Source organism: Alosa pseudoharengus, unplaced genomic scaffold, assembly GCF_046254945.1.
Source record: "Alosa pseudoharengus isolate Yale_2024_CS ecotype anadromous, Long Island Sound unplaced genomic scaffold, YU_APseudo_1.1 YU_APseudo_1.1_scf_7, whole genome shotgun sequence".
NCBI classification, from domain to species: domain Eukaryota; kingdom Metazoa; phylum Chordata; class Actinopteri; order Clupeiformes; family Clupeidae; genus Alosa; species Alosa pseudoharengus.
The window spans coordinates 8,764,102-8,790,585 of record NW_027468859.1 but is presented as its reverse complement, the minus strand read 5'-3'; the positions used below and the strand labels follow the sequence as shown (position 1 = coordinate 8,790,585).

General features: G+C 43.4%; 1 protein-coding gene across 2 annotated transcripts in view; it reads right to left on the bottom strand.

Annotated features, from left to right (window-relative positions):
- kcnh5a (potassium voltage-gated channel, subfamily H (eag-related), member 5a) overlaps positions 1 to 16,731 on the bottom strand; it is a 127,229-nt gene extending 110,498 nt beyond the window's left edge. For both annotated transcript variants that reach the window (XM_076272142.1, XM_076272143.1), the window contains exons 1-2: positions 16,659 to 16,731; positions 743 to 866 (exon numbers count right to left, since the gene is read on the bottom strand). In XM_076272142.1, the coding sequence (XP_076128257.1) occupies positions 743 to 866; positions 16,659 to 16,731 (197 nt within the window). The remainder of the gene's footprint in view (positions 1 to 742; positions 867 to 16,658) is intronic.
- Positions 16,732 to 26,484: the final 9,753 nt, after the last annotated feature.

Sequence of the window (26,484 nt, the reverse complement as noted above, 5' to 3'; positions counted from 1 at the left end):
TAAAGAAAACAAAGCCTTTTACAGCATTGTGCAAATGAAAAATGACCAATATACAGTAAAACACCCCTTGATCAGAACTGTGCACCACTGTACATCTTTCTATACATCCTGACGTTCCTGTCTGTCAGGTCACATATATATTTGCTAGACAGACTATGACAACTAGTTATGACAACTAGTTCAACATATTTTCATGTAAGGACACAAGCGATGAAATAAGGCCAAATTGTTTTATGGGGTAGGACTATTCAACATGGAACCAGTATACTGTAGTGCATTTTGACCAACATGACTATCAATTGAACATTTAAAAAAAAAACAGCAGACATTTGTACAGTGCCATGGATGCACTAAAGCACTGCTATGTGTTCAAGATAGGGAGAAACTGCTTTAATGATGTTCACAAGTGATAAGATGATATGGAATTTGAACAAACCGTTTTGAGAATTTAAATTCTGTAAACTAGTGTATTAAGAACATAAAAGAGTTAAAGATGACGAGAAAGCTATGGTCTTTTAAACCCTCTTTTTACAGTCATATTACGCCAGAGAACTGGTACCACAGTGTCTCACAGGGATATTCACAGCTTACAGTAAGACCCAACATAAAGCCTGTTAGCCATTACCCTTTCATGAATAGGAAAATATATCTCCCCCTTTACTGTAGAATATCTCTGATTTGTACTTCTCAAAGGAAAAGAGGCGGGTCTTATGGATAACGGACAGGGTCAGGAGCCACTTACCTGCAGGTGCTGCTCTTCTGCATGACTTCTGCCCTGTGGTAGCCAGACAGCTTGCAGAATCCGTCATTACTGTACACTACAGGCCATTCCACGATCTGGGCATTCCCCAGGAGGAAACTGGTTTCTGGACCAAAAATAAATAAAAACACATACAAAACAAATAAATTAAACGCTCTTACTAAGGGAGTTTTCAATTAAAGCAGCACTATGCATGCTGTGTTACCTAAAAGACACCACCCAGGATCCTATTAGCACTTCTAGAAGTTTGCTAACATGCTAATAGTTGTCTTTTGACAATACAGTCAGCAGCGGTTTTCTTTCCTTTTTGCAGTGTGTTTCAGCACAGAATTGCAAAGTGGATATCTTGGATGGTAACGAAGAACATGAACAACACATGTGTTTATCTGTCCTGATTATATACCATCAAAATTCATTTGAAGATGTTACCAAAGCGTGTTGGCTCAAGCATACCTCAGAAAGTGAAAAATAGTTGCATAGTGTTGCTTTAAACGCAACAATCTAATTTCAGATAGTGTGTATGAATTTAAGAAAGCAGTTGATGAGCGTATCCGATAGAGTTCCTGAGTATACAGTATTGGATTAAAGGCTCGGCTCCCTTGGCAGATGGACAAGAAAACATCAGGCTGTTCCGTGATGAATCTAATGGAATATTCAGCAAATACCCAAGAGAGACTTTGGCAGCACTAACAACTAGACTTCTCCTCGGCAGGTAATATAAATCTAATTTGACATAAGAATGTTGCTAAAAATAAAATAAAAAATGAAATTACTATGCCAAGCATAAATCAATTTCACAGAAACAATAGAGAGAAAGAGTATTAGAATAATAAGAGAGTATGAAAGATAGAGAGAAAGAGTATTAAAGTACACGCCTGGAACTGAACCTCTCTCTCTCTTTATGCACAGTCTAACTTTTGGTGCATTTGAGAATGCAGTACACATTATTCAAACACACACACACACACATACACACACACTCTCACACACACACACCCATGCACACACACACACACACACACACACCCATGCAAACACACACATACACACACACACACAATCACACACACACTCTCACACACACACTCACACACACACACACACCCATGCACACACACACATACACACGTTCCACTATGCCATTGTTGTGTGGACTAACAGAGGGCACATTCCTCCAGAGCATCCCCAAAGCCAAGAGACTGAGGTAATTGCCACCTTAACTGAATCTAACAAAAAACATCTACTCATAGCACTGAAGATGGTCCAGGTGCAGCTGGAAGAGAGAAAAAAAAAACCACACACACCACACCACAGCTCCGTCCACCCCTGGCCTCCCCAAACCTCTGATTAGCAGCTGTGGCCCAGTCCTCCGAGGCGGCATGCCTATTATATCACGAGCACGTTAGGGGGACAAAAAAAGCCGTTACTTTTGCCACCAGCCTCCACTAACCAATCCCCACTGATGCAGTCAGGAGTCAGCTGTATAAAAATATGTGGATAAAAATAGCCAAACAAAAGAGGACAACATGGCACAGCTTTGGAAACAAATCAGGGCACCATTTGTGGCGGGGGGAGAGGGAAGCGGAGGGACATAAAACGGAGTCTCCAGTTAGGCATAAATATCAGTACACACACACACACACACACACATACACACACATACAGTACACACACACTAGGGCTGGGATAAACTATTATTTTTTAAACGATTAATCTAGCGATTATTTTTTCGATGCATCGATTAATCTAACGATTCATTTTTTCAGTCCGATTCGAAAATAAAAGACTATACAAGTGCAAAGTAATGCATTCTTAGTCAGAGGTAGCAATAGAAATAAAGTTCAGCAGTGTCTAATTGAGTGCCTGTCATTTTAAGACGTTCGTGTGGGAATCCTTGCAATTAACATTAACACAGTTAAAAGGCTGCTGATGTGTGGATGCAATTCATAAGTAGTTAGTTCAAATAACAGTTAGTACTTCTCCTTTGGACAAGCACTTTTGAGTCTTGGAAAACACTTTTTCCATTTACATCGGGATTTTGCAAACATTCAGACATAACGAATACAAGCAGCTGCAAGTAAGCATGCTAAACTTGACATCCAAACAGTATTCTAACGTTAGCTTTGAGATACTTGATCGCATACTGTAACTTAAGTTAGTAGTCTCCTCAATGTACTATGTTGTGTGATAAGACCTTAGCAGAGTTTACTTTAACTTTAATGCAGCAGTTTTGATCAAATTTGAGCAGCATGGTCACGATGGTCATGATGATTTAATAGCAATTTAGCCCACTGTGTTCTATGCAGTGCTTCTACTGTATGTGGCAACAACAATCCTTCAACAATCGTGAATATTTTGTTAAATGCACATGGAGGAGCAGCGGGCTCGTTACGAGAGAGAGCGGACTGGGCGACGAAAGGCTGTGTGAGTAAAAAGTGCAGCTCAATGAAATTATTATGACCGCCGCGGTCATATAGGGATTGTCAAAGTTTTTTTTTTTTTTTTTTTTTTTTCTTCCCGTCATCTACTTCCTGAATTTTTTGTTAACGATACCCGGGACCACCGGGGCACATGAAATTTGGTGGGTATGTAGCCCCACTAGACTTTAAAGGAAAACATTTGTTTCGCCCTCCCCCCATGCTGGGCCCCCCGAACCGCAAAAAAAGCAGTTTTTCCTAAATAACTACCTGAACCGTGGCACTGAGGATGAATCTTTTATGGTATGTTGGTCTCAAGGGCCCACATCAACCTGGCCCATAATCACTCATTTGTGATTTGCACCCCCCCGGTAAAAAATGAAAATGCAATATTATTCTGCTTTAATCGCCCCTATCTTCAGTTGGGGGGGTCTAAAAAAATTAGGTTATGTGTACATTTAGTGACTGTACACTCATTGGCCTGTAGATGGCGGTGCACACATATACACATGCACACACACACAGGCACCCACATACTATCGATTTTAGAACGGCCGATACATAATTACAAATTCAGTAGGATTAAAAGAAAGCCAAAATAAATATTCATCATCATCATCATGGCTGCATTTCCAGTATTGGCGATAAGTAGTCGTTTGTCCACTAGATGGCGCATCGTTGCAGTGAGACGTATTTTTGTTGGAAGTTAAAAGTAGGTTGGAAAAACAAGATGCTTCTACAAGGACTGTAGTTTACCGCAGAGAACGTCTAATAAGGATAGGACGATGTTCACATGAAATGTAATTCCCATTTCTTCTTGAAGCCGAAATAAATCTGAGGATGTTTATCGGACATGCTTGGTTTTTACTGCAGGTACGTTAAAGGAACCGTATGTAGGATTTTGGCCAAAACTGGTACTACAATCACTTTCAAAATACTGTAGAGCGGTGTACACCGCAGATGTGGTAACTAGAGCAGAGCTGGCAACCCATATGCCGAAACACTACTGACTTTGTGATTACTAGATAGGTGGAGGGTGGCGAATCAAGCTAAAACACAAATATGTAAACATCAACATCAGTTGAGGGCTGCAACTTCACTTTTTTAAATGACTATATCCTGGCCGGACTACTGTTGTCAGTGATATAAGTATTTGAAATTAGCATGATTTCCTAATGTCTAGTGACAAATCAGGGCCATTTTATGATTAATTGAATTACATTTCTTACATATGGTTCCTTTAATCTTATAATATCAATAAGGACCTAGGTAATGTTACCGTTAGCGTTGGTTGAGTGATGGAGGCCAATTTGATTGATTGCATTTGTAGAAAACTATAAATGCGGTTATACCAAGCAAATTGATAGCAGCACTGTAATTGTATCTTTCGACTATCATTTGTTGCACGTGCTACGAAAATCATTCTGTGCAATGAAAGATTTACCAACGTTACACCGGTCTGATACAGTTTTGCCTATACATGGTGAGACTGAGACGCCTGTTTATTTTGTTTTAAGTGCGTGCAGGGTGTGAGAGGGGAATCGATGTGCTTTGATTCCAGCTTGGTAGTTGTAGTCTGTGAAATTAAAAAGCACGTGTGTGTGAAGTATCCAAACAATGACACCTTCATTTCGTTATGGCTGCTTTAGTAACACACCTTAAGCTTAAGCTACTGTGTAGTGGGTCCCATTTAGAAGTGGCTACTTCATTCGCGCTTTCCTTGACTCATGGAGCTGCGTGAATTTTATTACAACTTTTCGCCACGATATGGCAGTTTAAGTCCGCTTGATACTGTAAGGCGGTGAGCCATTGGTTTCCAAAGGAGATTTTATTTGTGTCGCCAGCATAGCCTATTGACAATTTATGTTGTAAATAGGCCTACCTTATAAGCCTACCTGTAGGGAAGCTAACAGCTTTCTATTAGGATCTAGTTTGTTAGTTACAGTTTTGTCATAACTCTCTGATGCATTTGTGCATTTAGAATAGCCAGAGCGTGGATATCTCAATCGGAAAATTAAACAATATCGGGTGCCTATGGACTAGGCTGGGTGAACCAAGCCTTATCTGCCCGCTATTTATTTTTTGATTTTTTAAAAGATTGAGCTTGGTCTGGTGAAAGCCAGACTAGCCATGGACCTCAGTTACACAATGCAAGGGAACATGAATCAGCCTATATTTGCACGAACAATAACGGACAACAGCTCTTCAACTTTGGCCCGTTAAGATGTGAACAGTCTAGCGACGCATTTCATCAAGGCCCATTTGGACATGTCAGTTATTTGCACCACTGGTTAGATGTAAAACAGCATTTCGTTTCAGACTACTGTTACTTAATTTGTGCATTAACAATAACGTTTCAGACTACTGTTACTTAATTTGTGCATTAACAATAACGTTTCAGACTACTGTTACTTATTTGTGCATTGACAATAAAGTATCACATGAACTAAAGATGACTAAAATCTTATGTAGAAGAAGAAACATTCACAAAAAATCCATCCATCCAAAAATGACCTTTGTTTTTGATAGCTGTTGAAAACGGCATGGAACGGACAGAGATGTTTTTGTTTATAAATAAATAAATAAATAAATAACATTATGCTGATACCTTTTGCTTTTCCCAAATACAATGTAGCCTACAGGTGTAAGTGACCTTTTATCAATCCAGTTGCAATGGATGAACTGTGATGAACTGCCCTACTTGTGATTGTTTAGAGATTTTAAAGGTTTTATAACAATGCTACATCTTCTTTGGCTATTCTACAATCTATTCACCTTTTCAGCACCAGTAAGCTACTTTCTGTGCAGCCGCACACACACACTCATGCATGCCAAACAAGCATAGGCCTACACAAAAGTTTCAAGAGTGGGGGATGGAGTAAAATATGGAGACAAATTGAAGTGTGATTTCTTTTCGCGGAACGGATGTACAGGACTGAGCGGCGGTCATATTTTGTACCGCTATGCGGTACATCTAGTTTTATCTTATCTTTAAACTGCCCTAACACACACACACACACACACACACAAAAGTATATCACTATCTTCCTGCATTTATTTCTCTGATGCTCTGGCATGTCCACACAGTTCTGCACACACACACACACACACACTCTCTCTCTCTCTCTCTCTCTCTCTCTCTCTCTCAAGCAGCTCGCTGACAGAGTGGTGGTGGGGTGGTGGGGTGAGGGGAATGGAGCGATCAGGGGGGGAAAGAGTGAGACAGCGAGGAAAAAGCAGAGAGCGAATGAGGGGCATTTGACACAGCCATTAAATGGGGGTGGCTGCAACATTCTCCGGCTGAATAGATTCTAATACTCTTGGCCTCTTACACTCCCTCTCTCTTTCACTCCCTCATCTCTATTCTCATTCCCCTCACCCTTTTAGTTCCTCCCTCTTTCCATCTCTCTCTCTCTCTCTCATGCTCCTTCTTTTATTACGTCCTTGTCCCTCAGTCTGTTGGTCTATCTCTAATCCTCTCATTTCCTAACCTGGCCCTAGCCAGATGAATGTCGTTCCGCTTAGCTCCGCCTAGCTTCACTCACATCCATCTGGAACCTCTTCCATTGAGAGTGATTTCTCCAACCAACTTTATGGTTTAGCGAATCAGGACGCAGGGCGGGAGTTTCATAGATGTGACATAGCGTAGAAGCGACTGTGAGACTGTTATCAGCGTCACGGGTTGGCTTCGATGTGAGTGGTTGAAGTAGCACGTCAATAGATGATGGACAAGTGGCTTATTCAATCATATGCAAGCATTTTTTGATTAGGTCCAGCCTTCTGAAGCAACATTTCAATGGATCGGTTCCAGATGGGTGAGTGGAGCTAGGCGGAGCGAAATTCATCTGGCTAGGGTCAGGTTACTCATTTCCTCCCCTCTGTTTATCCATCTCTTTTTCTCACTCGTTTATATTTCTTACTATAACTCTGCTGCTTTTGTCCTTCTCTCTCCTCCTATCTGCCTACCTCCATCTATCCATCTCTCTCTCTCTCTCTCTCTCTCTCTCTATCTCTCTCTCTCTCTCTCTCTCTCCATCCTGTTTCTTCACTACAGGCAGTGCAGACTAAAGCAGTCTGATGGCCCCCTGGAGGTACTGTCCTCCCCGGCTCTCATTACCAGGCCTTTTGCTCCACAGACGCGGCCTCCAGGGTCAAGGGCCAGGAGAGTGGTAGTAGGAGTCCAGCCCCGGGGCCCCAGCGACCCAGATCCACCACCCAAAGAGAGAGAGAGAAAAGGAGAGAGAGCGAAGAAAAAGAGAGAAAAAGAGAGAGATGGAGAGAGACAGAGAGAGATGGAGACAGAGAAATATATGGAGAGAGGGGGAGAAAGGGAGAGAGAAAGAGAAAAGAGGTGACAGTGGTTAGAGAGAGAGGAAGTGAGAAAGACAGAGAGAATGAAAGAGGTGAAATGGAAGAAAGAATTGGAGAGAGTGAGAGAGAGAGAGAAAACAGAGAAGAAAGAGAGGATGACAACAATGAGTCGCCTTGTCATGGGCTAGCAGTTGTATCCTCACCCTCTTCCTTACTTTCAGCAAATCATCACTTCTCATTTTCTCTCTCTTTTATGTGAGAGCCTGTGTTATGGTGTTATATTCAGATTCTCCACACACGAGTGAGCCAGAGGGCCAGCAAAGCTGAGGCGCAGTAATTAGTCCTGTCAGCACACACTCAGAGGCTAAGGTCTTGAAGAAAGGCTTGTTCAATCTCGCTCATTACAGTGAAAGGCACCAGTGATATCCAGCGTAAACTTATCAGTCATGTCTGCCACACCACCATTTCGTTCTGAATAGCCGTAGGGACTGTTGCATTTAATACCTACTCAATGTAGATATCTACTAAAACAAGTGGAGACTTGTTTTCAATATGTACAGTGATTGCACTAAGGAGATATGAGAGGATGCTTATGTGAGGATTGTATTGACTTAAGTTTACTGTGCCCGAGGCTAAAATAGGACCGATCCGCTGCCTTGGCCATCAGGTCTACCACGGATCAATGCTTAGTTCAAACATTAGAGCACAGACAGTTAGCAGTGTGTACACAAACACAACTAAGGAAGGCTGGCATGAACAGCACAGACAGACAACAAAACAGATCAGAACACCAACAATGTCTGGTTTCCCACCAAATAGACAAGGAACACTGTCTTGTTTCCCACCCAGCAAAACAGATGCTCAAACATCCACGTACGAGCAGAAAATAGACAAGGTGCGATAATAAGATCTCTAACTTCAGCATATGGGTCTTCCTGCCAAAATGGGTCTGAAACACTACCTTACTGACCCTCTCTGGGAAAACAACAAAACTTCCCATCTGCCAATCGCTTCAGGCGAAGGCATCCTCCTCTCCTAACTTAGCATTCAAATTAGCTGCTTTTCGCACACTCAACTCTCTCTCTCTCTCTCTCTCTCTCTCTCTCTCTCTCTCCTGTGAGCTGCCTCGCTAATTCTCTGCATCTGTAACCTAAAATAACCCCGGCGAAAAAGAGAAGGCTCACACATTGGTCCTGGGAGTCGGAGGGCAGAGGGTGTGTGTGTGTGTGTGTGTGTGTGTGTGTGTGTATGTGTGTGTGTGTGTGTGTGTGTGTAGAGAGGATGAGACAGAGGCAGTGATGGAGGGATGCAGGGAGTGAGGCAAATAGCGAGTCGGCTGTGGGCACAGTCCATTCCTTCGTTCCGCTGCGATGCTTATCGTGTGCTCTGAATAGGTGGCATATTGCCTGGCATGAAAGATACAGTAATGCGTGGTGCCAAAACAAAATAAATAAACACAAAAAAGAAAAGCAGACAACGCCAGCTCCCTTGTGGGCGGTTTATAAGACCCGTCCTTTGCACATGGTTAATCAAAAGTGCACATGTGCACACAGACAACAATGCACAAATACTCCTACACGCCTCCAGACTAAAACTGTTTTCAGATATGTCCTCTGCACTGTATGTGGATCTTTGCCAAACGGATGTCCGATCCTTTGGGTGATTCAGATATAATGCTTACATACAGACATTATGCGGACACTGACGACACCGACGCACACAAACAGAATCCCCGCATGGTTGAACAGGTTGAATGTGATTGAACATGCACATGAACAGAATATCCGCATGTTCTTCACTTCGTTCAGACATGAGTTCATTTACATAATGTATACTAGGAGGGGAGTACTGTAAGAGCCGCTTAAGTTCGGAGTTCCAAATGTCGGGATATGTTGTTCAGATATACGGCCCAACTGCTTGATATCCGCAGAACATGCTGACTTATACCTATGTCCGAAAGCAGCTAATGCACAACGTTGGAGATGTTGGAGGACACTGGAGGACATCATGGCGTCTCTCTCTCGCCTCTCTGCCTTGTGGCATCTCTGGGTGAGGGGCGGGTGGGGGGCTGTGTGGGTGTGATTGTAGCGCTGAGCACCCGTGCTAACCTCAGCACTAATTTCGGGTGGAAAGTGAAACCCATCTCTATCTGAGACAGTAATGAGGCAAGCTACGTCTATAACGCACATTTCCCCCCCAAAAAAGCTATACAAACTTGCAAGGATCAGCTCCAAACACATTCATAATATCTACCTTCCTCAATCTTTCCTTCTCTCTCTCTCTCTCTCTGACAAACACAGAGAGAGAGCATACGCACAGAAAGAAAGCAAGACAGAGTGACAGATATACCAACATGATACACACACACACACACACACACACACATATATACACACACACACACACACACACACACACACACTCCAATAAAGAGAGAGACAGACACATATACACACACACACACACTCACTCTGACTCACACAAACCCTCTTGCTCGCTCAGCTCAATTACAGCATTGCATTCGCCCCACTTCAGCATTCAAACCCATTACTCGAGCAGAAGAGATGCTCTGCAAACAAATTATCTGCATATGAGCTGACTCCTGCTGACATCATATTTCAAAACAAGCAAGCGGGAACCGGCTGCAGTTTGCACATGACAGGACTTCCTGTTTGAAGTGGGGCAAATCAGAGTTTAACAGACACCTCACCTCACCTGCATGCTACATTATGTAGTTAGTATCCACATGAGCACTCCAAACAGTTGCTTTTTATTTTGTCTAAACTCTGAGACAAAATAATTGTGACTGTGTTGTGTTGTGGTATTTGTGATATCTGTCAAAAGTTAGACCATTGTTCATTCCCCCACATAAGACTGAACTTTAATTGTGTGAGACATAACCAGATCATTCACCAGATCATAAATAACAAAAAAATCTGAATCTGAATCTTGTCTGAAAACAACCCAAGCACTGCTGAGCCATTCAATGGTGTTCTCTATTGGGGAATAAAACTCGATGGTCATTGGCTCTGTATCCATAATTGATCTAGCCCAGATCTGGACAGGTTCTAAGCCAGCTCTTTGAGACAGTAACAACTAAAGAGATGCTTGGAAAGCACAGGGCCTGTAGTTTTTGCATAATCCTGCTTACAGACAGACAAAAACAAACAGCACCAGAAAAAACAGGTCCTTGACAAAAGCTAATCATTTCCATTTAACAATTATGCATGTCAATTAGCAAAAGCAACATGCTGCATGAGTCTGCATAATAACATACTGGGTTGTTTTTATGGCCCATAAGGGCAATCATAAGGGGAGACATTTCAATTGATCAACAACATGGTGCACAACCTGGGAGAGACAGATAGACTGGCTGGACTCTGACAGAGGGAGAAAGAGAGGTTTAGCCCTCATTTATTGAATTCAAACCTTTACATCACTGACCCCCCCCCCCAAGCCCCTTAATTGGAGGCACACAAAAAGACCTGGAACATTACTATGTCAGTGAATGTAGCTCTTGGGGGCCAAGGGAGAGATTGAGAAAAGGAGAGAGATGCAGGGATGGAGAGGGAGATGGAAAGAGAGAGCAAGAGAGAGAGAAAGGTGGAAAGAGAGGGATGAAGATAGAGAGATATATATGTGGGGGAAAGATGGAAGGAGAGAGAGTGAGAGAGATATATAGAGAGATGGAAAGTGAGGAATAGTGAGAGATAGAGGGAGAGACATGGAAGAGAAAATTGAGTGATGGAGAGAGAGAGGGGAGAAAGTGATGGAGAGTGAATGATGGACAGGAGAGTGAGTTGTAGAGCTCGGCAGGAGCGACTCTCTGAAGGCGAGCGTAAACAGGAGCAAACGGAGTGGACCCTGCGAGGTCCGGCTCTCTCCCTCCCACCCTTCCTCCCTCCCTCTCTCTCCCCCTCTCTCTCCCCATCCCTCGCTCTCTCCCGCTGTCTGACACGAGCTAACAAGAGGTGACACGCACTCGTTAGGACCGTTCCTGCTTCTCTCCTCCTCCTCCTCCTCCTCCACCAAGCACATTCACTTCCTCTCATTCTGTCCCCATGTTTTTCACTCCACCCCCCTCCCTCCCTCTCTCTCTGCCCCTCTGTTTCTCTCTCTCTCTCTCACTCACTTGCTCTGTCCGTTTCTATCCTTCTCTCGGTCAGTTTGCACTGTCAGACTTGCTTATGTCTCTTGCTGTTTTTTTCCCTCTCACTCGCTTCCTCATGCTTCCTCTTCTCCTTCATTTTTCACTCCTTTTCTCTCTCATTGACCCCTCTCTCTCTCTCTCTCCCCCTCTCTCTCTCTTCACCTCCATCACGCTCCTTCTTTACCATCCCTGACTTTCCCTCCAGTTGGTTCTTCTCTGCCTCCTTTCATATCTGTCTACCAGTTTCTCTTCTTAATCTTGACCTCAGGAGACCTTTTCTCATTAATTCAAGCTCAGATTCAAAGTCAAATCAAAAATTCAAAGTTGCTTTATTAGCAAGGCTGTTTTGACACAGCGCTGCCCAAAGAGCACAAACAGCAATAAAGCAGCACATTCATTTGTGATGTCTAAGTGAGGAACATAACTGCAGCTTGTCTTTTTCTTCATCTCTCTCTCTCTTTCTCCTTTCCCTCCCATCATCTCTGTCCTTCTCTCTCTCTCTTTCTCACTCTGTCTCTCTCTCTCTCCCCTCCTTTGTCCCCTACCGATATGTTGCAAAAGAGTCTGCTTGCAGATGGCCGGTGGCGGGCAGGGGGTGCTAACGCAAGGCGCCTTGAGTTACATAACCCTGAGAAAGGACCGAGATGTTCCATAGGCCGACGGCCAGAGAGAGAGAAAGAGAGAGAGAGAGAAGGATGGAGCTAAAGAGATAGCGAAGAGAGAGAGAGACAGAGAGAAAGATAATAATGGCTAGCCTTCCACTTACTACACAGACAAACAGACAGACGCAAGCACACACACACACACACACACACACACACACACCTTCCCTGTCCTCTCCCCCTCCACACAGTGCCTGTCCAAACACTAGGACCCAAACAAAGCCCCTCCCCTCCCTGGCCTAAACCCCTTCCTCAGAGAACAAGTGACCACTTCAGTATTTGTTATGCTCATTCATTTGATTGTTTGTCCATTTATCACTTTATTTGTCCAGCCAATGACATCCCATCTGCTGTCCCTTATCAAACAGCATTTGTGTTTCTCTACCTGTGGCGTCTGGATGGTCAAGGCTCAGTGAGTAATTGCACTCTTTATGTAAGCACAAGACATATAAAATCCAAAAAAAAAACATAAAAACATTTTGCTTGCTCATCAAGGCTACTTTGTTTGCTGGCAGCTGTTTGCCTCAATTGTCAATAAATAGAGAAGAGAAGAGAGGGAGAAAATAACAAATTTAGGCGCCCTTCCTACCTTGCCAACACTAAAAAGTCTGAGTACAAACACAAGCGAAATTAACAATGGCGAAATGACTGAAAAGTTGTCTGTGAGGGCTTTTTGTGTATGTCTCACCAGGTGCCCCCATGTGATAAGGCTTTGTTATGAAGGGGAAGTGCAAGGTTGTGTGTGTGTGTCTGTGTAAGGTAGAGAGAGGCCGAGATCTATTCAGTAACACTAACAGAGAAGGACAGCAAAATGACAACTTGCTCTGAATTTCCAAGACTATTTACCATTGACACATAATGAGCACTCATTGACCATTACATTAATGAGGAACAGAGAACCAAAGCTATAGATAAACTCTTGAGTCCCATGATCACTCTATACCTGTGGCTGCTGTGATGATAGAACTAAAATAATGGGTACTTACTGTACATATTGTGATAAAAAAAATAGTGTATGCTTATTAAACTCAAAGAGTTTAGATGCATTACATCTGTACTTTAGTGCAGCATTAGAGTACAGGCACACATCTTTCAAAACCCAATGGTCCACAACCTGAGAACTGGACATCAGACCTCAAACCACTGCATCAGTGCTGACAGGGTCACTACATTTTACCAGTAGTGCACATCTAACTGAAGAAAACTATGTTTGTCTTTTTGTTCTTTTTGAAAAACGACTTGCTGACCTCACGGAACACAGTCTCTTGTCTTTTCGTCTCATATGATCCATCTGATCTGATGTGATGCGATCTGATCTCAGCAGAGCCAGTGCTCTCCAGCTGCTGTGCTCAAAAACCCAGTCGGCTACTTTTCAACCTCGTGAAACAAAACAAACATGGCAGCACACTGTACGGCAAGAGGGAAGAGAGGGAAGAGGATGAAAAGGAAATATATGGGGGGGGGGCATGGCATGGGTAGAGTAGGGGGGCGGCTTTGACAAGCAGCCATGGGCTAAAACATCCTCCTTGGAATCCCATTACAGGCACAGCAGTTTTGGCTATAATTAGCCATTCAAACTGGCCCCCAGAGCCTGGCGGTGACTAGTGAGGCACTCTGGTAGAAGGGGGTCACACAGGGGGACAGGTCTTTGCTAGCTCGCTAAGGAAGGCACCACCAGAGCCAGCATTCTCCCGAGAGCAATGACAAAACAAAAAAAAAGGGGGGGTGGGGGGCATGGGTAAGAAAGGGGCATGGCGCAACAACACGCTTCCAAAACGGTTCAGCCGAGCCTCACCCACACCTGGGGGAAAGTAAGGAAAGTGTCAAATATATCGACTCGAGGAGGAGCAGACGGCTTGTAATTAGTAGGAGCAGTCTGACACTGAAGAGAGATCTGGAGAGAGAGAGAGAGAGAGAGAAAGAGATGGGGAGGCAGATAGGCACTGGAAGCATCAGCACCTCCTCCTCCTCCACCTACCCTCCCCCGTTTCAAAGCCAAACATTGCACAATGACAGAGGGAACAGCCTAGGGCCAGAGAGGGCTGATAGACGTGTGTGTGTGTGTGTGTGTCCATGCGGATATGTGGGTGTGTGTGCGCCTGAGAGAGAGAAAGAGTGCGGTTTTGTCTTCACATGTACCACAATATGTGCGAGTCAGTGTGTGTGTGTGTATGTGTGTGTGTGTGTGTGTGTGTGTGTGTGTGTGTGTGTGTGTGTGTGTGCTTGCATGTGTATGTGCCTGAGTAGGTGCCAAGGCAATCATGCGTCTACATGTGAGTGTATGCAGCACATCTGTTTAATTCAACATACTGTTTAAGTATGAGGCACACTCTGCAATGGGTGGGGGGTGTTATGCCCCTGCAGGTCTGAGCGAGGCCACCTGGCACGCTGCGAAATGTCACTCCACAGGGCACCAGGAAGCACTGACGGGTCAAAGGGGGACTAAAGAACACATGTGGAACACACACACACACACCCATCACACACATGAGAACCCAGTACGCCTGTCCACACCTTCTCCACACGCAGTGTGGGTGGCTTACGCCAGCTGACTCAATACCACTGCCATATCGCATCAGGTCATCTGCCCAGTGTAGGTATAAATGCCATGTTCGCTCAAAATGGCATGGCATGCCAATTCACTTATAAACAGAACATAAAAGAATGAGAAAACTTAAATGTTTAAAAAGAAGAATAAAACAACAAACTATCCAAGTACCATCCATTCCGGTGATTTTGGTGGTCACATACTGCAGACTAACACAGAATCCCTTACAATTACCTCCGATGGGACATTAAGACATTGAAGATAAACAATTCCTCAAACAACTAAGAAAACTCTCTTGCCTAGTATAATGCATACGTGAAGGAATAAGTGAATTTATCTGTAAATGCCTGCCGACTGCCGTTGTCTTATCCCAGCTGTTCAAAATATCAGATAGCTAGCCTATACGTTTAACAGGGGGAAAAGAACAAGCCTCATGTCCTAATAAATGTCTGTATGTCCAAATGATCATCTAATATATAACGACATTTAAACTTTAATCAGCTACCTAGAACTGCTTTGTGTTATTGTTATGACAATTCCGCACTGGATAGAGCAGCAGCGCCTTGCTGCGCGCAATGATCATGTGTGACCTCTACTGGTGAACTTAGAATAATGACCACTTGCGGAACTTCTGTCGGGGCGAGCAGGCAATGGATTGCGAATCCAAACATCGGGACTACTTACACAGCCGTTCATATAATTTATTGAAGCCAAACTATTTGTCTCTCAGCCATTTTTAACAGACGCACTTGTATCTCTTTCTGTCAAAATCGGTTTGGTGTCGTTTTTGTATAGAATATAGCTGCAGATCACAGATGATGTCTATCAGCACCGTTTTATACTGAAGGTTAAAAGGTTTAAGGCTCTCAATTAGTCTATTAACAGCACTGTCTGAGCACAAACAGACAAAAGTTATGTTTTTGTTTGTTTACACGTAATACTTGCAAATTATTACACGTGACTTGTTGCTGCTCGTTCCTTTATTTGCATAAAAAAAATAGTGTAATAAATGTATAATAGAAATAGATGATTTAGCTATTTTCACAGATCATGAAGGGCACACGGAACTGTCTTCTTTTGAAACCCTTCAGAAGAATATTTTACTGAATAAAATATGGACACATTTCTTTCCTGGCACATGAGTTATCTGAAACTGTAACTTAAAGGCTATTCTTGTGGCGTCAATGACCTTTCATACTTAGCCTAAAACCTTTAATAAAGAAATGCATCGCAGCTGTTATTATTTGCTGTTAGCTGTTACTTATTATTATTATTATTAGTAGTATTAGTATTATTATAAAAGGCATTATTTGTAATGAAAAGTCTATATATATATATCAAACTTTGATGTTGGAACTTTGCCATTTTATATAGTAAATAATAAATTAACTGTATTGATGGACTGATTTGTGAAGTAGCCTAAGATGCGCAATCTTCTATACATCCCATCCACTCGTAGACGCCAAGTTTCAAATATAACAAGATAATTTGCTGACCAGTGTGTATCTTTTTGCTCAAAGTAAGACACTTCCAAAGTAACAGCTTCTCGAAGCTTTGCCCTGACAACACACCACATCACACAATATTCGTTTCCCGTAATAAATTGTACAACTGCTCAACAACGTTATCACAAAAGATGCCCTCAGTCCAACAAGAGAGATGTTGCAAAATTGTGCTGCAGCACACACCTGCCCCCAGATATCCCCCTCCTTCCCAAATCCTCCCCAAAACACCCCACCATATCCACCTACCCTATTCCCACCCTTCCCGTTACTTTATAACGTCTCGCACTCAGACGGAAATTACTTACCACTTGATCTCCGGACAATATTTTCCAAAAAAGTGTTCTGAGGTGCCACCAGTCCTCTCTTTCCCCCGTGCATTCTGCGGGCGGGAGGCTTTGGTCAGGGTCGCACGCTTTGCGGAGGATGGTCGCAGAAGTGAAAAAGTCGGGGTGGGTATCTGTCGGTGGGATGGAGAAGCTCATGGTAACGCTGCGCCTTGCCTGGCTAGTCGGGGACTCTGTCTGTACCACTGAGCACTACAGAAGCTGCGAGCTGCGGGCTCCCCCGTGCGAATGCGCCTGCGCACTTGCGCTGGCGCGGTTGAGCCTCTAGAAACGGACTGGCGTAGGAATCTTCGATGCGCTCGCGCTGCTGTCTGTGATGAGATAGCTGCGCGCAACAGATGCAATGTGTTTTTAGTGTTGCGTGTGTCAGAAAGCAGACGTAATCCACTGCTATTGTCGCACCTAGGTTCTCACTCCGTCTTAGGTGGGTAATTATCACAGAATTCTTTACAAAAGTATTCTTACAAAATTCTACAGATGCACCACGTTTGATCCATGTTATATTACTTTAGTCTATAAAAGACTAAAAAGGCTTTGGCAGGCTTCCACATCCCATGGTGACATATGCTAAAAAAGGTAGATCCTGGACAACTCAATTGAAGCTGAAAATATATGTTTCATCACCACACATCTGTTGAAGTGACACGGGAATATGGATGGTTGCATTGATTGCACACTCAAGCAAGAATGATGTTTTGGCCATGGGCGGATTATGAACTTTCAGGCCCCTGGGCCCAGATGTATTAAGGGCCCCCCACTAATTGTTGCTTATGTGGGAGGGGGGGTTTGGGGGTCCTCCCCCAGAAAAAAATTAATTTGTTTAATGTGATTTCCTGTATTCTGGTGCATTTTGGGGATGGCCAATACTAAATTCAATCAGATTCATAGCCTACATCCTGATTTGTTGATATTGAGGCAATGATTCCATGCAAAGGCTTTGGCTTCAGGGCCCCCTGACCTCTTGGGCCCCTGGGCCTGGGCCTGGGCCCGGTAGGCCCGTGCAGCCATCCCTGGTTTTGGCCAAGGCTACCATCTTTCATGTGGGGAAAGTTTAATGTAAACAACATAGTGTAATACGAACTCGACTTTACTTTAATAGAAACTAAACTCAGACGCAGGGCTCATCACTGATATTTCCGTCATGATGGGCGGGTTTAAGTCTTTAGTCAAATTAAAACTGGCACTAAATACCAAGAAAACTAAATTTCACACGGGCACGGTCACACTCTGAACACACAATAGATGGCACTCATTTAGAGAGGGTAACCTCCTATAAATACCTTGACATCAGGGCCGGAGTGGGGCCACTTTTCAGCCCGGGAGTTTCAGGCCCAAGACCGGCCCACGTTTTCCATAGTGGTGGAAATTGGATAAATGAAGCAACATTTCAGCTCTTACTATCCTGTAGTTTTTATTAGTACCATGGTTCAACAAATGTGTAAAGGTTATAATTCACTTCAACTGAGAAGTTACCAAAAAATATTCCACTATTCCACAAGTTAACAAAAACAAAAAGACAGAAAGAAAGCCTTTGAAATGTAGCCTATCCCACGCTTCCACAAAGAGGCATATTGAACTAATGTTTAGGCTACATGTTTTTGCATGGGTAGGCTATATTGTTGTTTGGTGATTTAGCTTACTCTTTTACTACACCCTCTTCTGAGCAAACAAGGCATATAGGTTTATCATGTAGCATAATTGCTCTTTCTTACATTAAATAACTATAAATTATCCTCTCTACTTGTCCCTGTAGTCATGGCTCCTCATCACTAATTTCGGGCTCATCATTTTCAGTGGTCGACTGGTTGATCTGCTGCTCAGAGGCTACAATTTTTATTGCATAGGCCTACACAGATCAATCTTCAATTTAACAAAAGGCTAATATTTTAAGTAATTTAATATGTTGCTTGCGAATATCTTGACAACAAACGTCCAATATTAGCCCAATAATTGCATTGCCAATAGGCTAATCATTGCCTATAGCAGGGGTCTCAATTGAGCCGGGGGCCACTTTTGCCAATGTCTTCTGATCGGAGGGCCATGTCAGTGTTAAAGAATAATAATACAAAAAAAGAACGGCTATTTCCTAAAATGCAATGTTAAAATAAAAATATTTTCCTCTTATAACTTTTTTAAACCTGGCAAACTAGGCGTCAGGGTTAATAAAGCAACACCATTGGATTTTTATATCAAAAATTTCAAAAGGCCATGGCTTGAAAGTGGTCAGAGATAAAGTCCTACTGTAAATGTAAAAATCTTTGAGTATAAACAAAAGTTTATGAAGGGGGTAAATTTACCCATCTAATTTGCCACTGGATGGCAAGCACCTCAAATGATGCACCTTTCAGTAAATACTGGAAGTTGAACATATTTGAGCAGGTTTACTTTCTTTTTTGTCATATTAACCACATAACAAATTAACAGGAAAACAGTAGGCCTAAGATGTATACCAACAATAGTAAACTATTACTAGCCTATATCCACAAGGCCTACAATAAAGTGGTCCTGGTCAAATCAGTTCCTATCGCGGGTAACTTTGTAGTTCTTCAGAGCCCTATTTCTACTACCCCTGCTGTCTGTACCACGTCCATTACGGACACTTATCATCCCGATTACCACTGCAACCTCCAAGCTATGTTGGCCAGAGGGTCGAAATAAGCATGGTATAGTGGACACCGTCGTATACACGCAAAGACGCACCTCCATTCACAGACGCACCGTGATCACTGTCAATATCGATCATAATCTCCAAAAGGCATATAATATCTCCATCAGAATCAGAATAGGTGAATAACATAGCCTACCCAAGACTTCATCACACGTCAACGTTTTTCAACATTTGGTGTAGGCCTATTTCTGCTTCAATTTGTGCAAAACTATGGCCTGCATCGCTTCCGCGACATTACGAACAAATGCACGTCTTCGTGTTTCTCGCGTGTAATAGTATTTCCTGAAAACTTTGTGCAGCGATTTTGGGTTTGAATCAAGCTCTGGATGTCTAGCAAATAGTGGAGGAGAGTACAAATGAGATTTGTCACCGTACTTGGATCTGTTGTCTATTTAAATCAGTATCGTTGTTTATCGCAATTAAAAATACCCTCAAGGGCCGAATAATATTATTACTTTGACATAGGTCGCGGGCCGGAATTGGGCCGGATTTGGCACGCGGGCCGGAGTTTGAGACCCCTGGCCTATAGGCTATCTCTCTTTACCAGTTGCCACTTTTGTCTGTAATCTGGAAGCTTGGCAAATTTAGCAGCATTCTACCTGGCCGTCAGTCCCTCCTGGCCTCTTTCTACATCCATCCTTCCTGACGCTTATGGCTACTGTAGGGCCGGCCCGGCTATCCGTAGGCTATCTGAGAAAACTTTATGGAAAAGACGGGCGATATGGACCCAACCAACTCTTTTTGGGAGGGGAGAACTCCCTCACATTAGCCTAGAAATCTAGACGCACCCTGCCCTCACATGGTAAGCTACAGCCCATGCAGAGGCAACGGTGTCATGCACAGAATGCGGAACGTGTATAGTCTACTTTAAGAGAAGATAGACTAACGTGACAAATGTCAATATTTTTTTCCTCGACCGGCCCAAAAGTGAAGCGGCCCACCGGGAATTCTCCCGAATCTCCCGATTACCCACCCCGGGCCTGGTGATGGCGGCACAAAAATCATAATCCATAACTCGCAATGAGAATGTTCGCGCATGCGCGATAAAATCAGTTCATTTTGCCATAGAGACTGGTGTTACAACTGACCCGCACAGGTCATGTTTTTACTTTCATTTAATTGCATGTGCTGTGACTACATAAATAAAATGGCACTCATGTTAACTTGAAACAGAGGGACTGAAGATACTGTATGAATGACATGTGATTGAAGTCCACACGCTCAAATTTCACAAAGCAAACTTAAAGGAATTATCCGGAGTAAAATGCACTTTAGATCGATTTACGGATGATTGGGGGTAGCCTACATACGTTGAGTTGACATCAAAATCATGTCATTCGGATGTGTTTTGAGAAAGTTCGATTGTACCGTTTTCAGTCACACAACTCGTAGCCTGGAAGTGAGCAGGGCATTTCAATTTCGCCGCTACAAAACGCTATTTTTATACCTCTTCTACAGTTCCAAACAACATAACACTTACGTGGTAGTGAGTAGAGGGTCCCTTAAGCCAAACCGAAGTATCCCGAGGTCTTTATGTGGTCGAATAGAGAGTCCAGAATGAATTTCATCAAGCCAGTACCTTTCCGGAAATGTTGCCATCTTTGCTGTAGGAGTCTTATTGCTGGGTGTGTTGTAACACGCTCTGGAAATTCACAATTTCGTCGTCGTTTAAAAAAAAAAAACATAGTCCAGTATTTCTTTCGAAATTGAAATGAAGTTGTATGGACTATGTTTTTTTTTTTTTTTTAAAAAGGCGACGAAATTGTGAATTTCCAGAGCGTGTTACAACACACTCAGCAATAAGACTCCTACAGCAAAGATGGCAACATTTCCGAATTCTAGACTCTCTATTCGACCACATAAAGATCTCGGGATACTTCGGTTTGGCTTTAGGGACACTCTACTCACTACCACGTAAGTGTTGTTTGGAACTGTAGAAGAGGTATAAATATAGCGTTTTGTAGCGGCGAAATTGAAATGCACGCTAACATTAGCTAGCTTAATTTATCGTTAGAGAATGTCAATGAACATCAACACCGAATACACGGTCAAAATCATCGATAAAAAAGCAATAGTTGATTTTATTGTTAGCCTGACAAGTAAGAAGTAAACTTATCTTCATGAGGGATCTGCTAGTAGAGATAACTGATAAGATAGTTTCTAGCTACTGCTAACGTCATTCAGGACTACACTAACGTTAACAACAAACAGCTGTTTCGACCGACAGTTTCGACAGCTGACAAAACCAAAACGCCCACAGGCGTTTAAGGGGAACACCCCTATTTTTTATTTAAAGGAGTATCGCTTCATACAGTGGTTTGCAGAAAACACAATGAAATGGGTGATAAAAGGAGATAAAAGTTTCGTGACACTTACCGTTAAAATCAAGTCCAGAATGGTTCCATAAAAAATCGCGTGCATGAAATAGAACCCTTTTTAGGCAAAAGGTTCAATTTTCTTGGCTAAGAACCTGCATGGTTCTATATAGCACCCTGAAGAACCCATTTTTTAAAGAGTATACTCCCGGAGATCGCATCAATCCAGTAAATATAAATCTATAAAAATAAAAATATATTTTATCGAAGATTGCATCAATTCGATAATCTATTCTACTCTCGGAGATCGCATCAATCCGGTAAAAATACAAATATATAAAAATGAAAAAAATTCTTATCGAAGATCGCATCAATTCGATAAATCTATTCTACTCCCGGAGATCGCATCAATCCGGTAAAAATATAAATATATATTATATATATATATTTGTCAGCAACTTCTTACCCCAGAGTTGGCCTATTTTATGAGGATCAGGTGAATATGCCTGTCCCAAGATTTGGCCAACCCCAAATGACAAATGGTATTTTAAAGGAGAACTTGGCAACTATTTCAACGTAATAAACCCGTTTAGAAATCATTTGGATGGTTAAATGACCTGTTCCGGTGAAAATGGTGACTTTCCCCGCTGCGTCTAGCGTCCCCAGGCGGAAAACCAACCTTGCAACATTGAGACTACCGTCCCGAAAAGAAAAGTGAGAAACAATAAACTTTTAAATCGTGTTTTTTACCTTGTAACATCCACATAGTTCTGCCAAACTTATGCAAACCGTTCGCTAGCTTGTACACAAATCCATGTGCTTTATCGTTACCTTTTTCCACAGTTTGAAATAGCATGATGCACAATTTCTCCAGCAGAGGGGGAAAACCTGCCAAGTTTTCCTTTAAACTAAAGCAAATATGCTCACCTTGGCGCGCCGTTGTCATTAGGAAGGCCTCCTCCGGGGCAAACCGCTTCCCCGTCCTTCACAAAATCTCGGTAGGAACCTCCAAATATGTGGTGGAAAAAATCACTAACTTTTAACTCTAACTTAGCACTCTGAACAAAAACCAGCGGAGAAGGGTCTGAGATACCGTTACTGATATGAGATGAGAAGTGGCCGCTTGTGGCCTTTTATTCACAAGTCCTCCTGGGTACAGCTCTGAAAAAATGCACAGAGACTAAGTGTCGCCAGGCAGGAGTTGCGAATGATGGATGTCCTCTGCAGCGGAGACTCCACGACCCAGGCCTTGGGGAGAAGGTGCGCACGTTCTGAGGATTTTCCTCTTGGGGAAAGTTTTTGTATGTTATCAAAACACCTCCTTTTTTCGTATGGCCAACCCTGGCCGGGTGTCTGCCCCCTATGTAAATGGCAGACCCCCTTGTAGCCAATCAGTATACACTCAATACATTATATTGGTGGATGAGCTCACCAAGCTGCCACAAAAAATATTAAATAATCCCCAGTAGGCCTGTGTCACGTTCGCGCACATGCATGACATCCTCCCCCAGCTTCTGCCTGGCCACCTGGCTGCACATTAACTCTTCATGAACTTTACTACATATATCTCTCGGCTGCTGCCTGGCAACACATGACATCTTCAAATAAAATCTGCCACACTCTCCATAGCCTTTGTTGTCTCTGTCTCTGTGTCTTTGGACTGTGTTCATGTCCCATGTTGTCTATTCACTTCCTTTCCGAATTAAATCATTGCTGCCGTCTTGACCGGGACTCTCTGGCAGAGTTTGATTCTGAAAATGAGTGTACTTTTTACATAGACAGGTTATTAGTGTTATTTTACGGGGGTTAATGGGCCCTTTTAGTGTAGCCTACGTGGGATATATCCCTTGCTGATTATTCCTCTGCAACAAACTTTATATTATAACAATTTACACCAGTTGTCTATAGCATCATGAATATTAACCCTTATAAGGTGTTCAGGTCTGTGGGACCCGTTTTCAGTTTTTAGCTTAATAAAAATGATACAAATAATTATTTTTTTAAACTAAGATTCATTGGCCTTGGCTCATTTTCTGTGAGGAACATAAATCAGAAAACATTTTCAATAAACCCTCCCTGCATACCCCCCCCCTTCACATCTATATTACACACAGGATGTTCGGGTCCCCTGGACCCGGAACTAGTAAGTGTGGAAATCATAGGTCCTGTGTGTGTGTGTGTGTGTGTGTCAGTGTGTCAGAGGGTTTTGATTGTGATGCAGAGCAAATAGTTTCAGAAAGTGAGGATAACATTTCTAAAAAATTAGAGTCCGACACTGAGTTTGAAGAGGAGGATAAGCATCAGCCAGCTCTGAAACGTAAAAGAGCCTCAGGACCAGTCTGTGAGCAGCCAGGACCAGTCCGCAAGCAGCCAGCCCCAGGACCATCCCGTGATCAGCCAGGACCAGCCTGTGAGCAGCCGGGACCCGCCTGCAAGCAGCCAGGACCAGCCCGCAAGCAGCCAGCCCGAGGACCATCCTGTGAGCAGCCAGGACCAGTCCGCAAGCAGCCAGCCCCAGGATCAGCCCGCAAGCAGCCAGCCCCAGGACCAACCCGTGAGCAGCTAGCCTTAGGACTAGTCCGTCAGCCTACATCAAAACGCAAGCGAACCTCAGGACCAGCACGCCAGCAGTCAGCCCCAGGACCGGCCAATAAGCAGCAAGCCACAGGACCAGCTCGTCAGTCAGCTTCAAAACGCAAAAAGGCCTCAGGACCAGACCGTGAGCAGCCAGCCATAGGACCAGCCTGTCAGCCAGCTCTGAAACGCAAGCGAACCTCAGGACCAGCCCGCCAGCAGCCAGCCCCAGGACCAGCCGATGAGCAGCAAGCCACAGGACCAGCCGTTGAGCAGCCAGCCATAGAACCAGCCATTGAGCAGCCAGACATTGGACTAGACTGTCAGCAGCTTGCAAATGACAAAATAGGATGTCAAAAAAATGTAGAATTGAATGGTCTTCCTGCTCAAGAAATGAACCCCCTGCATGGCTGGCAATGTGATTCGGATGCTACCAGGACCTACATGCTTGGCAGTCACTCATGCACAAGACATCAATTCTTCTTTTTACCTTTTCATGCCATCGCCTATCAAAAAATACATATGCAATACACACACAGTGAGACTCTGCCCCTCATATAGTCTGGTATAAAATTGCTGTGTTCAATGGCTTCAATGTGTAGTTCAGACAGATGTTATTGAGTATGTTCAATTTCTAATGAAATTCAAATAAATAAAACTTGCTTCATTTGTACAATTGTTGATTATTTTCCAGTTATGCCTGTTTTATGATGCATTTCCTTATTTTGTTATATTTTAATACAAAAATAAACAAAAATGCACACAATGAAAATGTAGTACATTATGTCATATATTATAACTCAGGCCCACACAGAAAGGAATTCCAGCAGCTGTCCAAACAGTCTACAGCAACATTTTTCACTAAACGGACCGGACACAGTTGTCATATCTGACGGACCGGTAGCAGGGACGTTGATAGTATTTTGTGAGAGGTGGTGCTGATCATATTACGGGGGGTTCGGGGGTCTCCCCCTGGAAATTTTCGAAATTCTGGCTGTTAAATATACCCTTTTAACGCAGTTTGGAAGGGGCATACAAACTTTAACAGAGCAAGCAGGGCCCGTTTTCTGTCTGACTCAGGTGCCGTGAACATTGGCTACCTGCATGATAAGGTTTTCACGTCACTGCTGCTTGACACTACCTTGCAAGGAGACATATTTCACGTTAACAGTGGAGATGTTAGCAAAACTATAGCGTTTGGTAAATGGAGATGCAGATCATCTCCCTAATTAATTTCTTTGCGCAACAGCCAGGGATGGATTACTGCACGGGCCTACTGGGCCCAGGCCCAGGGGCCCAAGGGGTCAGAGGGCCCTGAAGCCCAAGCCATTGCATGGAATCATTGCCTCAATATCAACAAATCAGGATATAGGCTATGAATCTGATTGAATTTAGTATTGGCCATCCCCAAAATGCACCAGAATACAGGAAATCACATCAAAAGAATAAAAAAAATTCTGGGGGAGGACCCCCAAACCCCCCCTCCCACATATGCGACAATTAGTGGGGGGCCCTTAATACATCTGGGCCCAGGGGCCTGAAAGTTCATAATCCGCCCATGGCAACAGCCCACATTATGCGCTCACTCCACAAAAGCATTTATTGATCAGGAAAACATTTAGTTTATTTTTCTTTCGGTCCGCGGTTCCAAAACACCATTCAATTGTGCCGCAAATTAACAGACAGAAGCACCGGGCATAATCTAGCCTAAATTCATGGCAATTTTTTTTTTAATCCGAGGGCCCCCATTGGCTGAGGGCCCCTGTGCACGTGCACACTTGGCACAAGCCATGATCCGTCCCTGGTTAAGCTACATCAATTTGTCATAAAATTTACGCAACAATACTGACTGGGAGAAAGAAAGAGAGAGAGAGAGAGAGAGAGAAGCCCCCAACACGTGTCGGCGTGAGTGTGTAATTTCAGCAGCTGCAAAAACACTCGGCAGATATCGGACAAAGACTGATAAAAATGAGGGAGTTCAGCAGGCTTTACGACTGCGCTCCGCAGATTTACTAGACACTGGCGTAGGTTAATCGCACCCCCTGTCCCAAGCACCACTTTTAACAGGGATATCCACTTCCAGTGTCGTCATTGAAATTCTATTGGTTTGGGAAGCGGTGTTGGGGAGTATGGATTAACTTCCCCCTCCTCTGCCATCGAGCCCTCCCTCCCCTACGGTTCTGCTAAAGTTCCCTTGTTGAGTGTAAGGACAGAGCTGCTATTGTTCCCA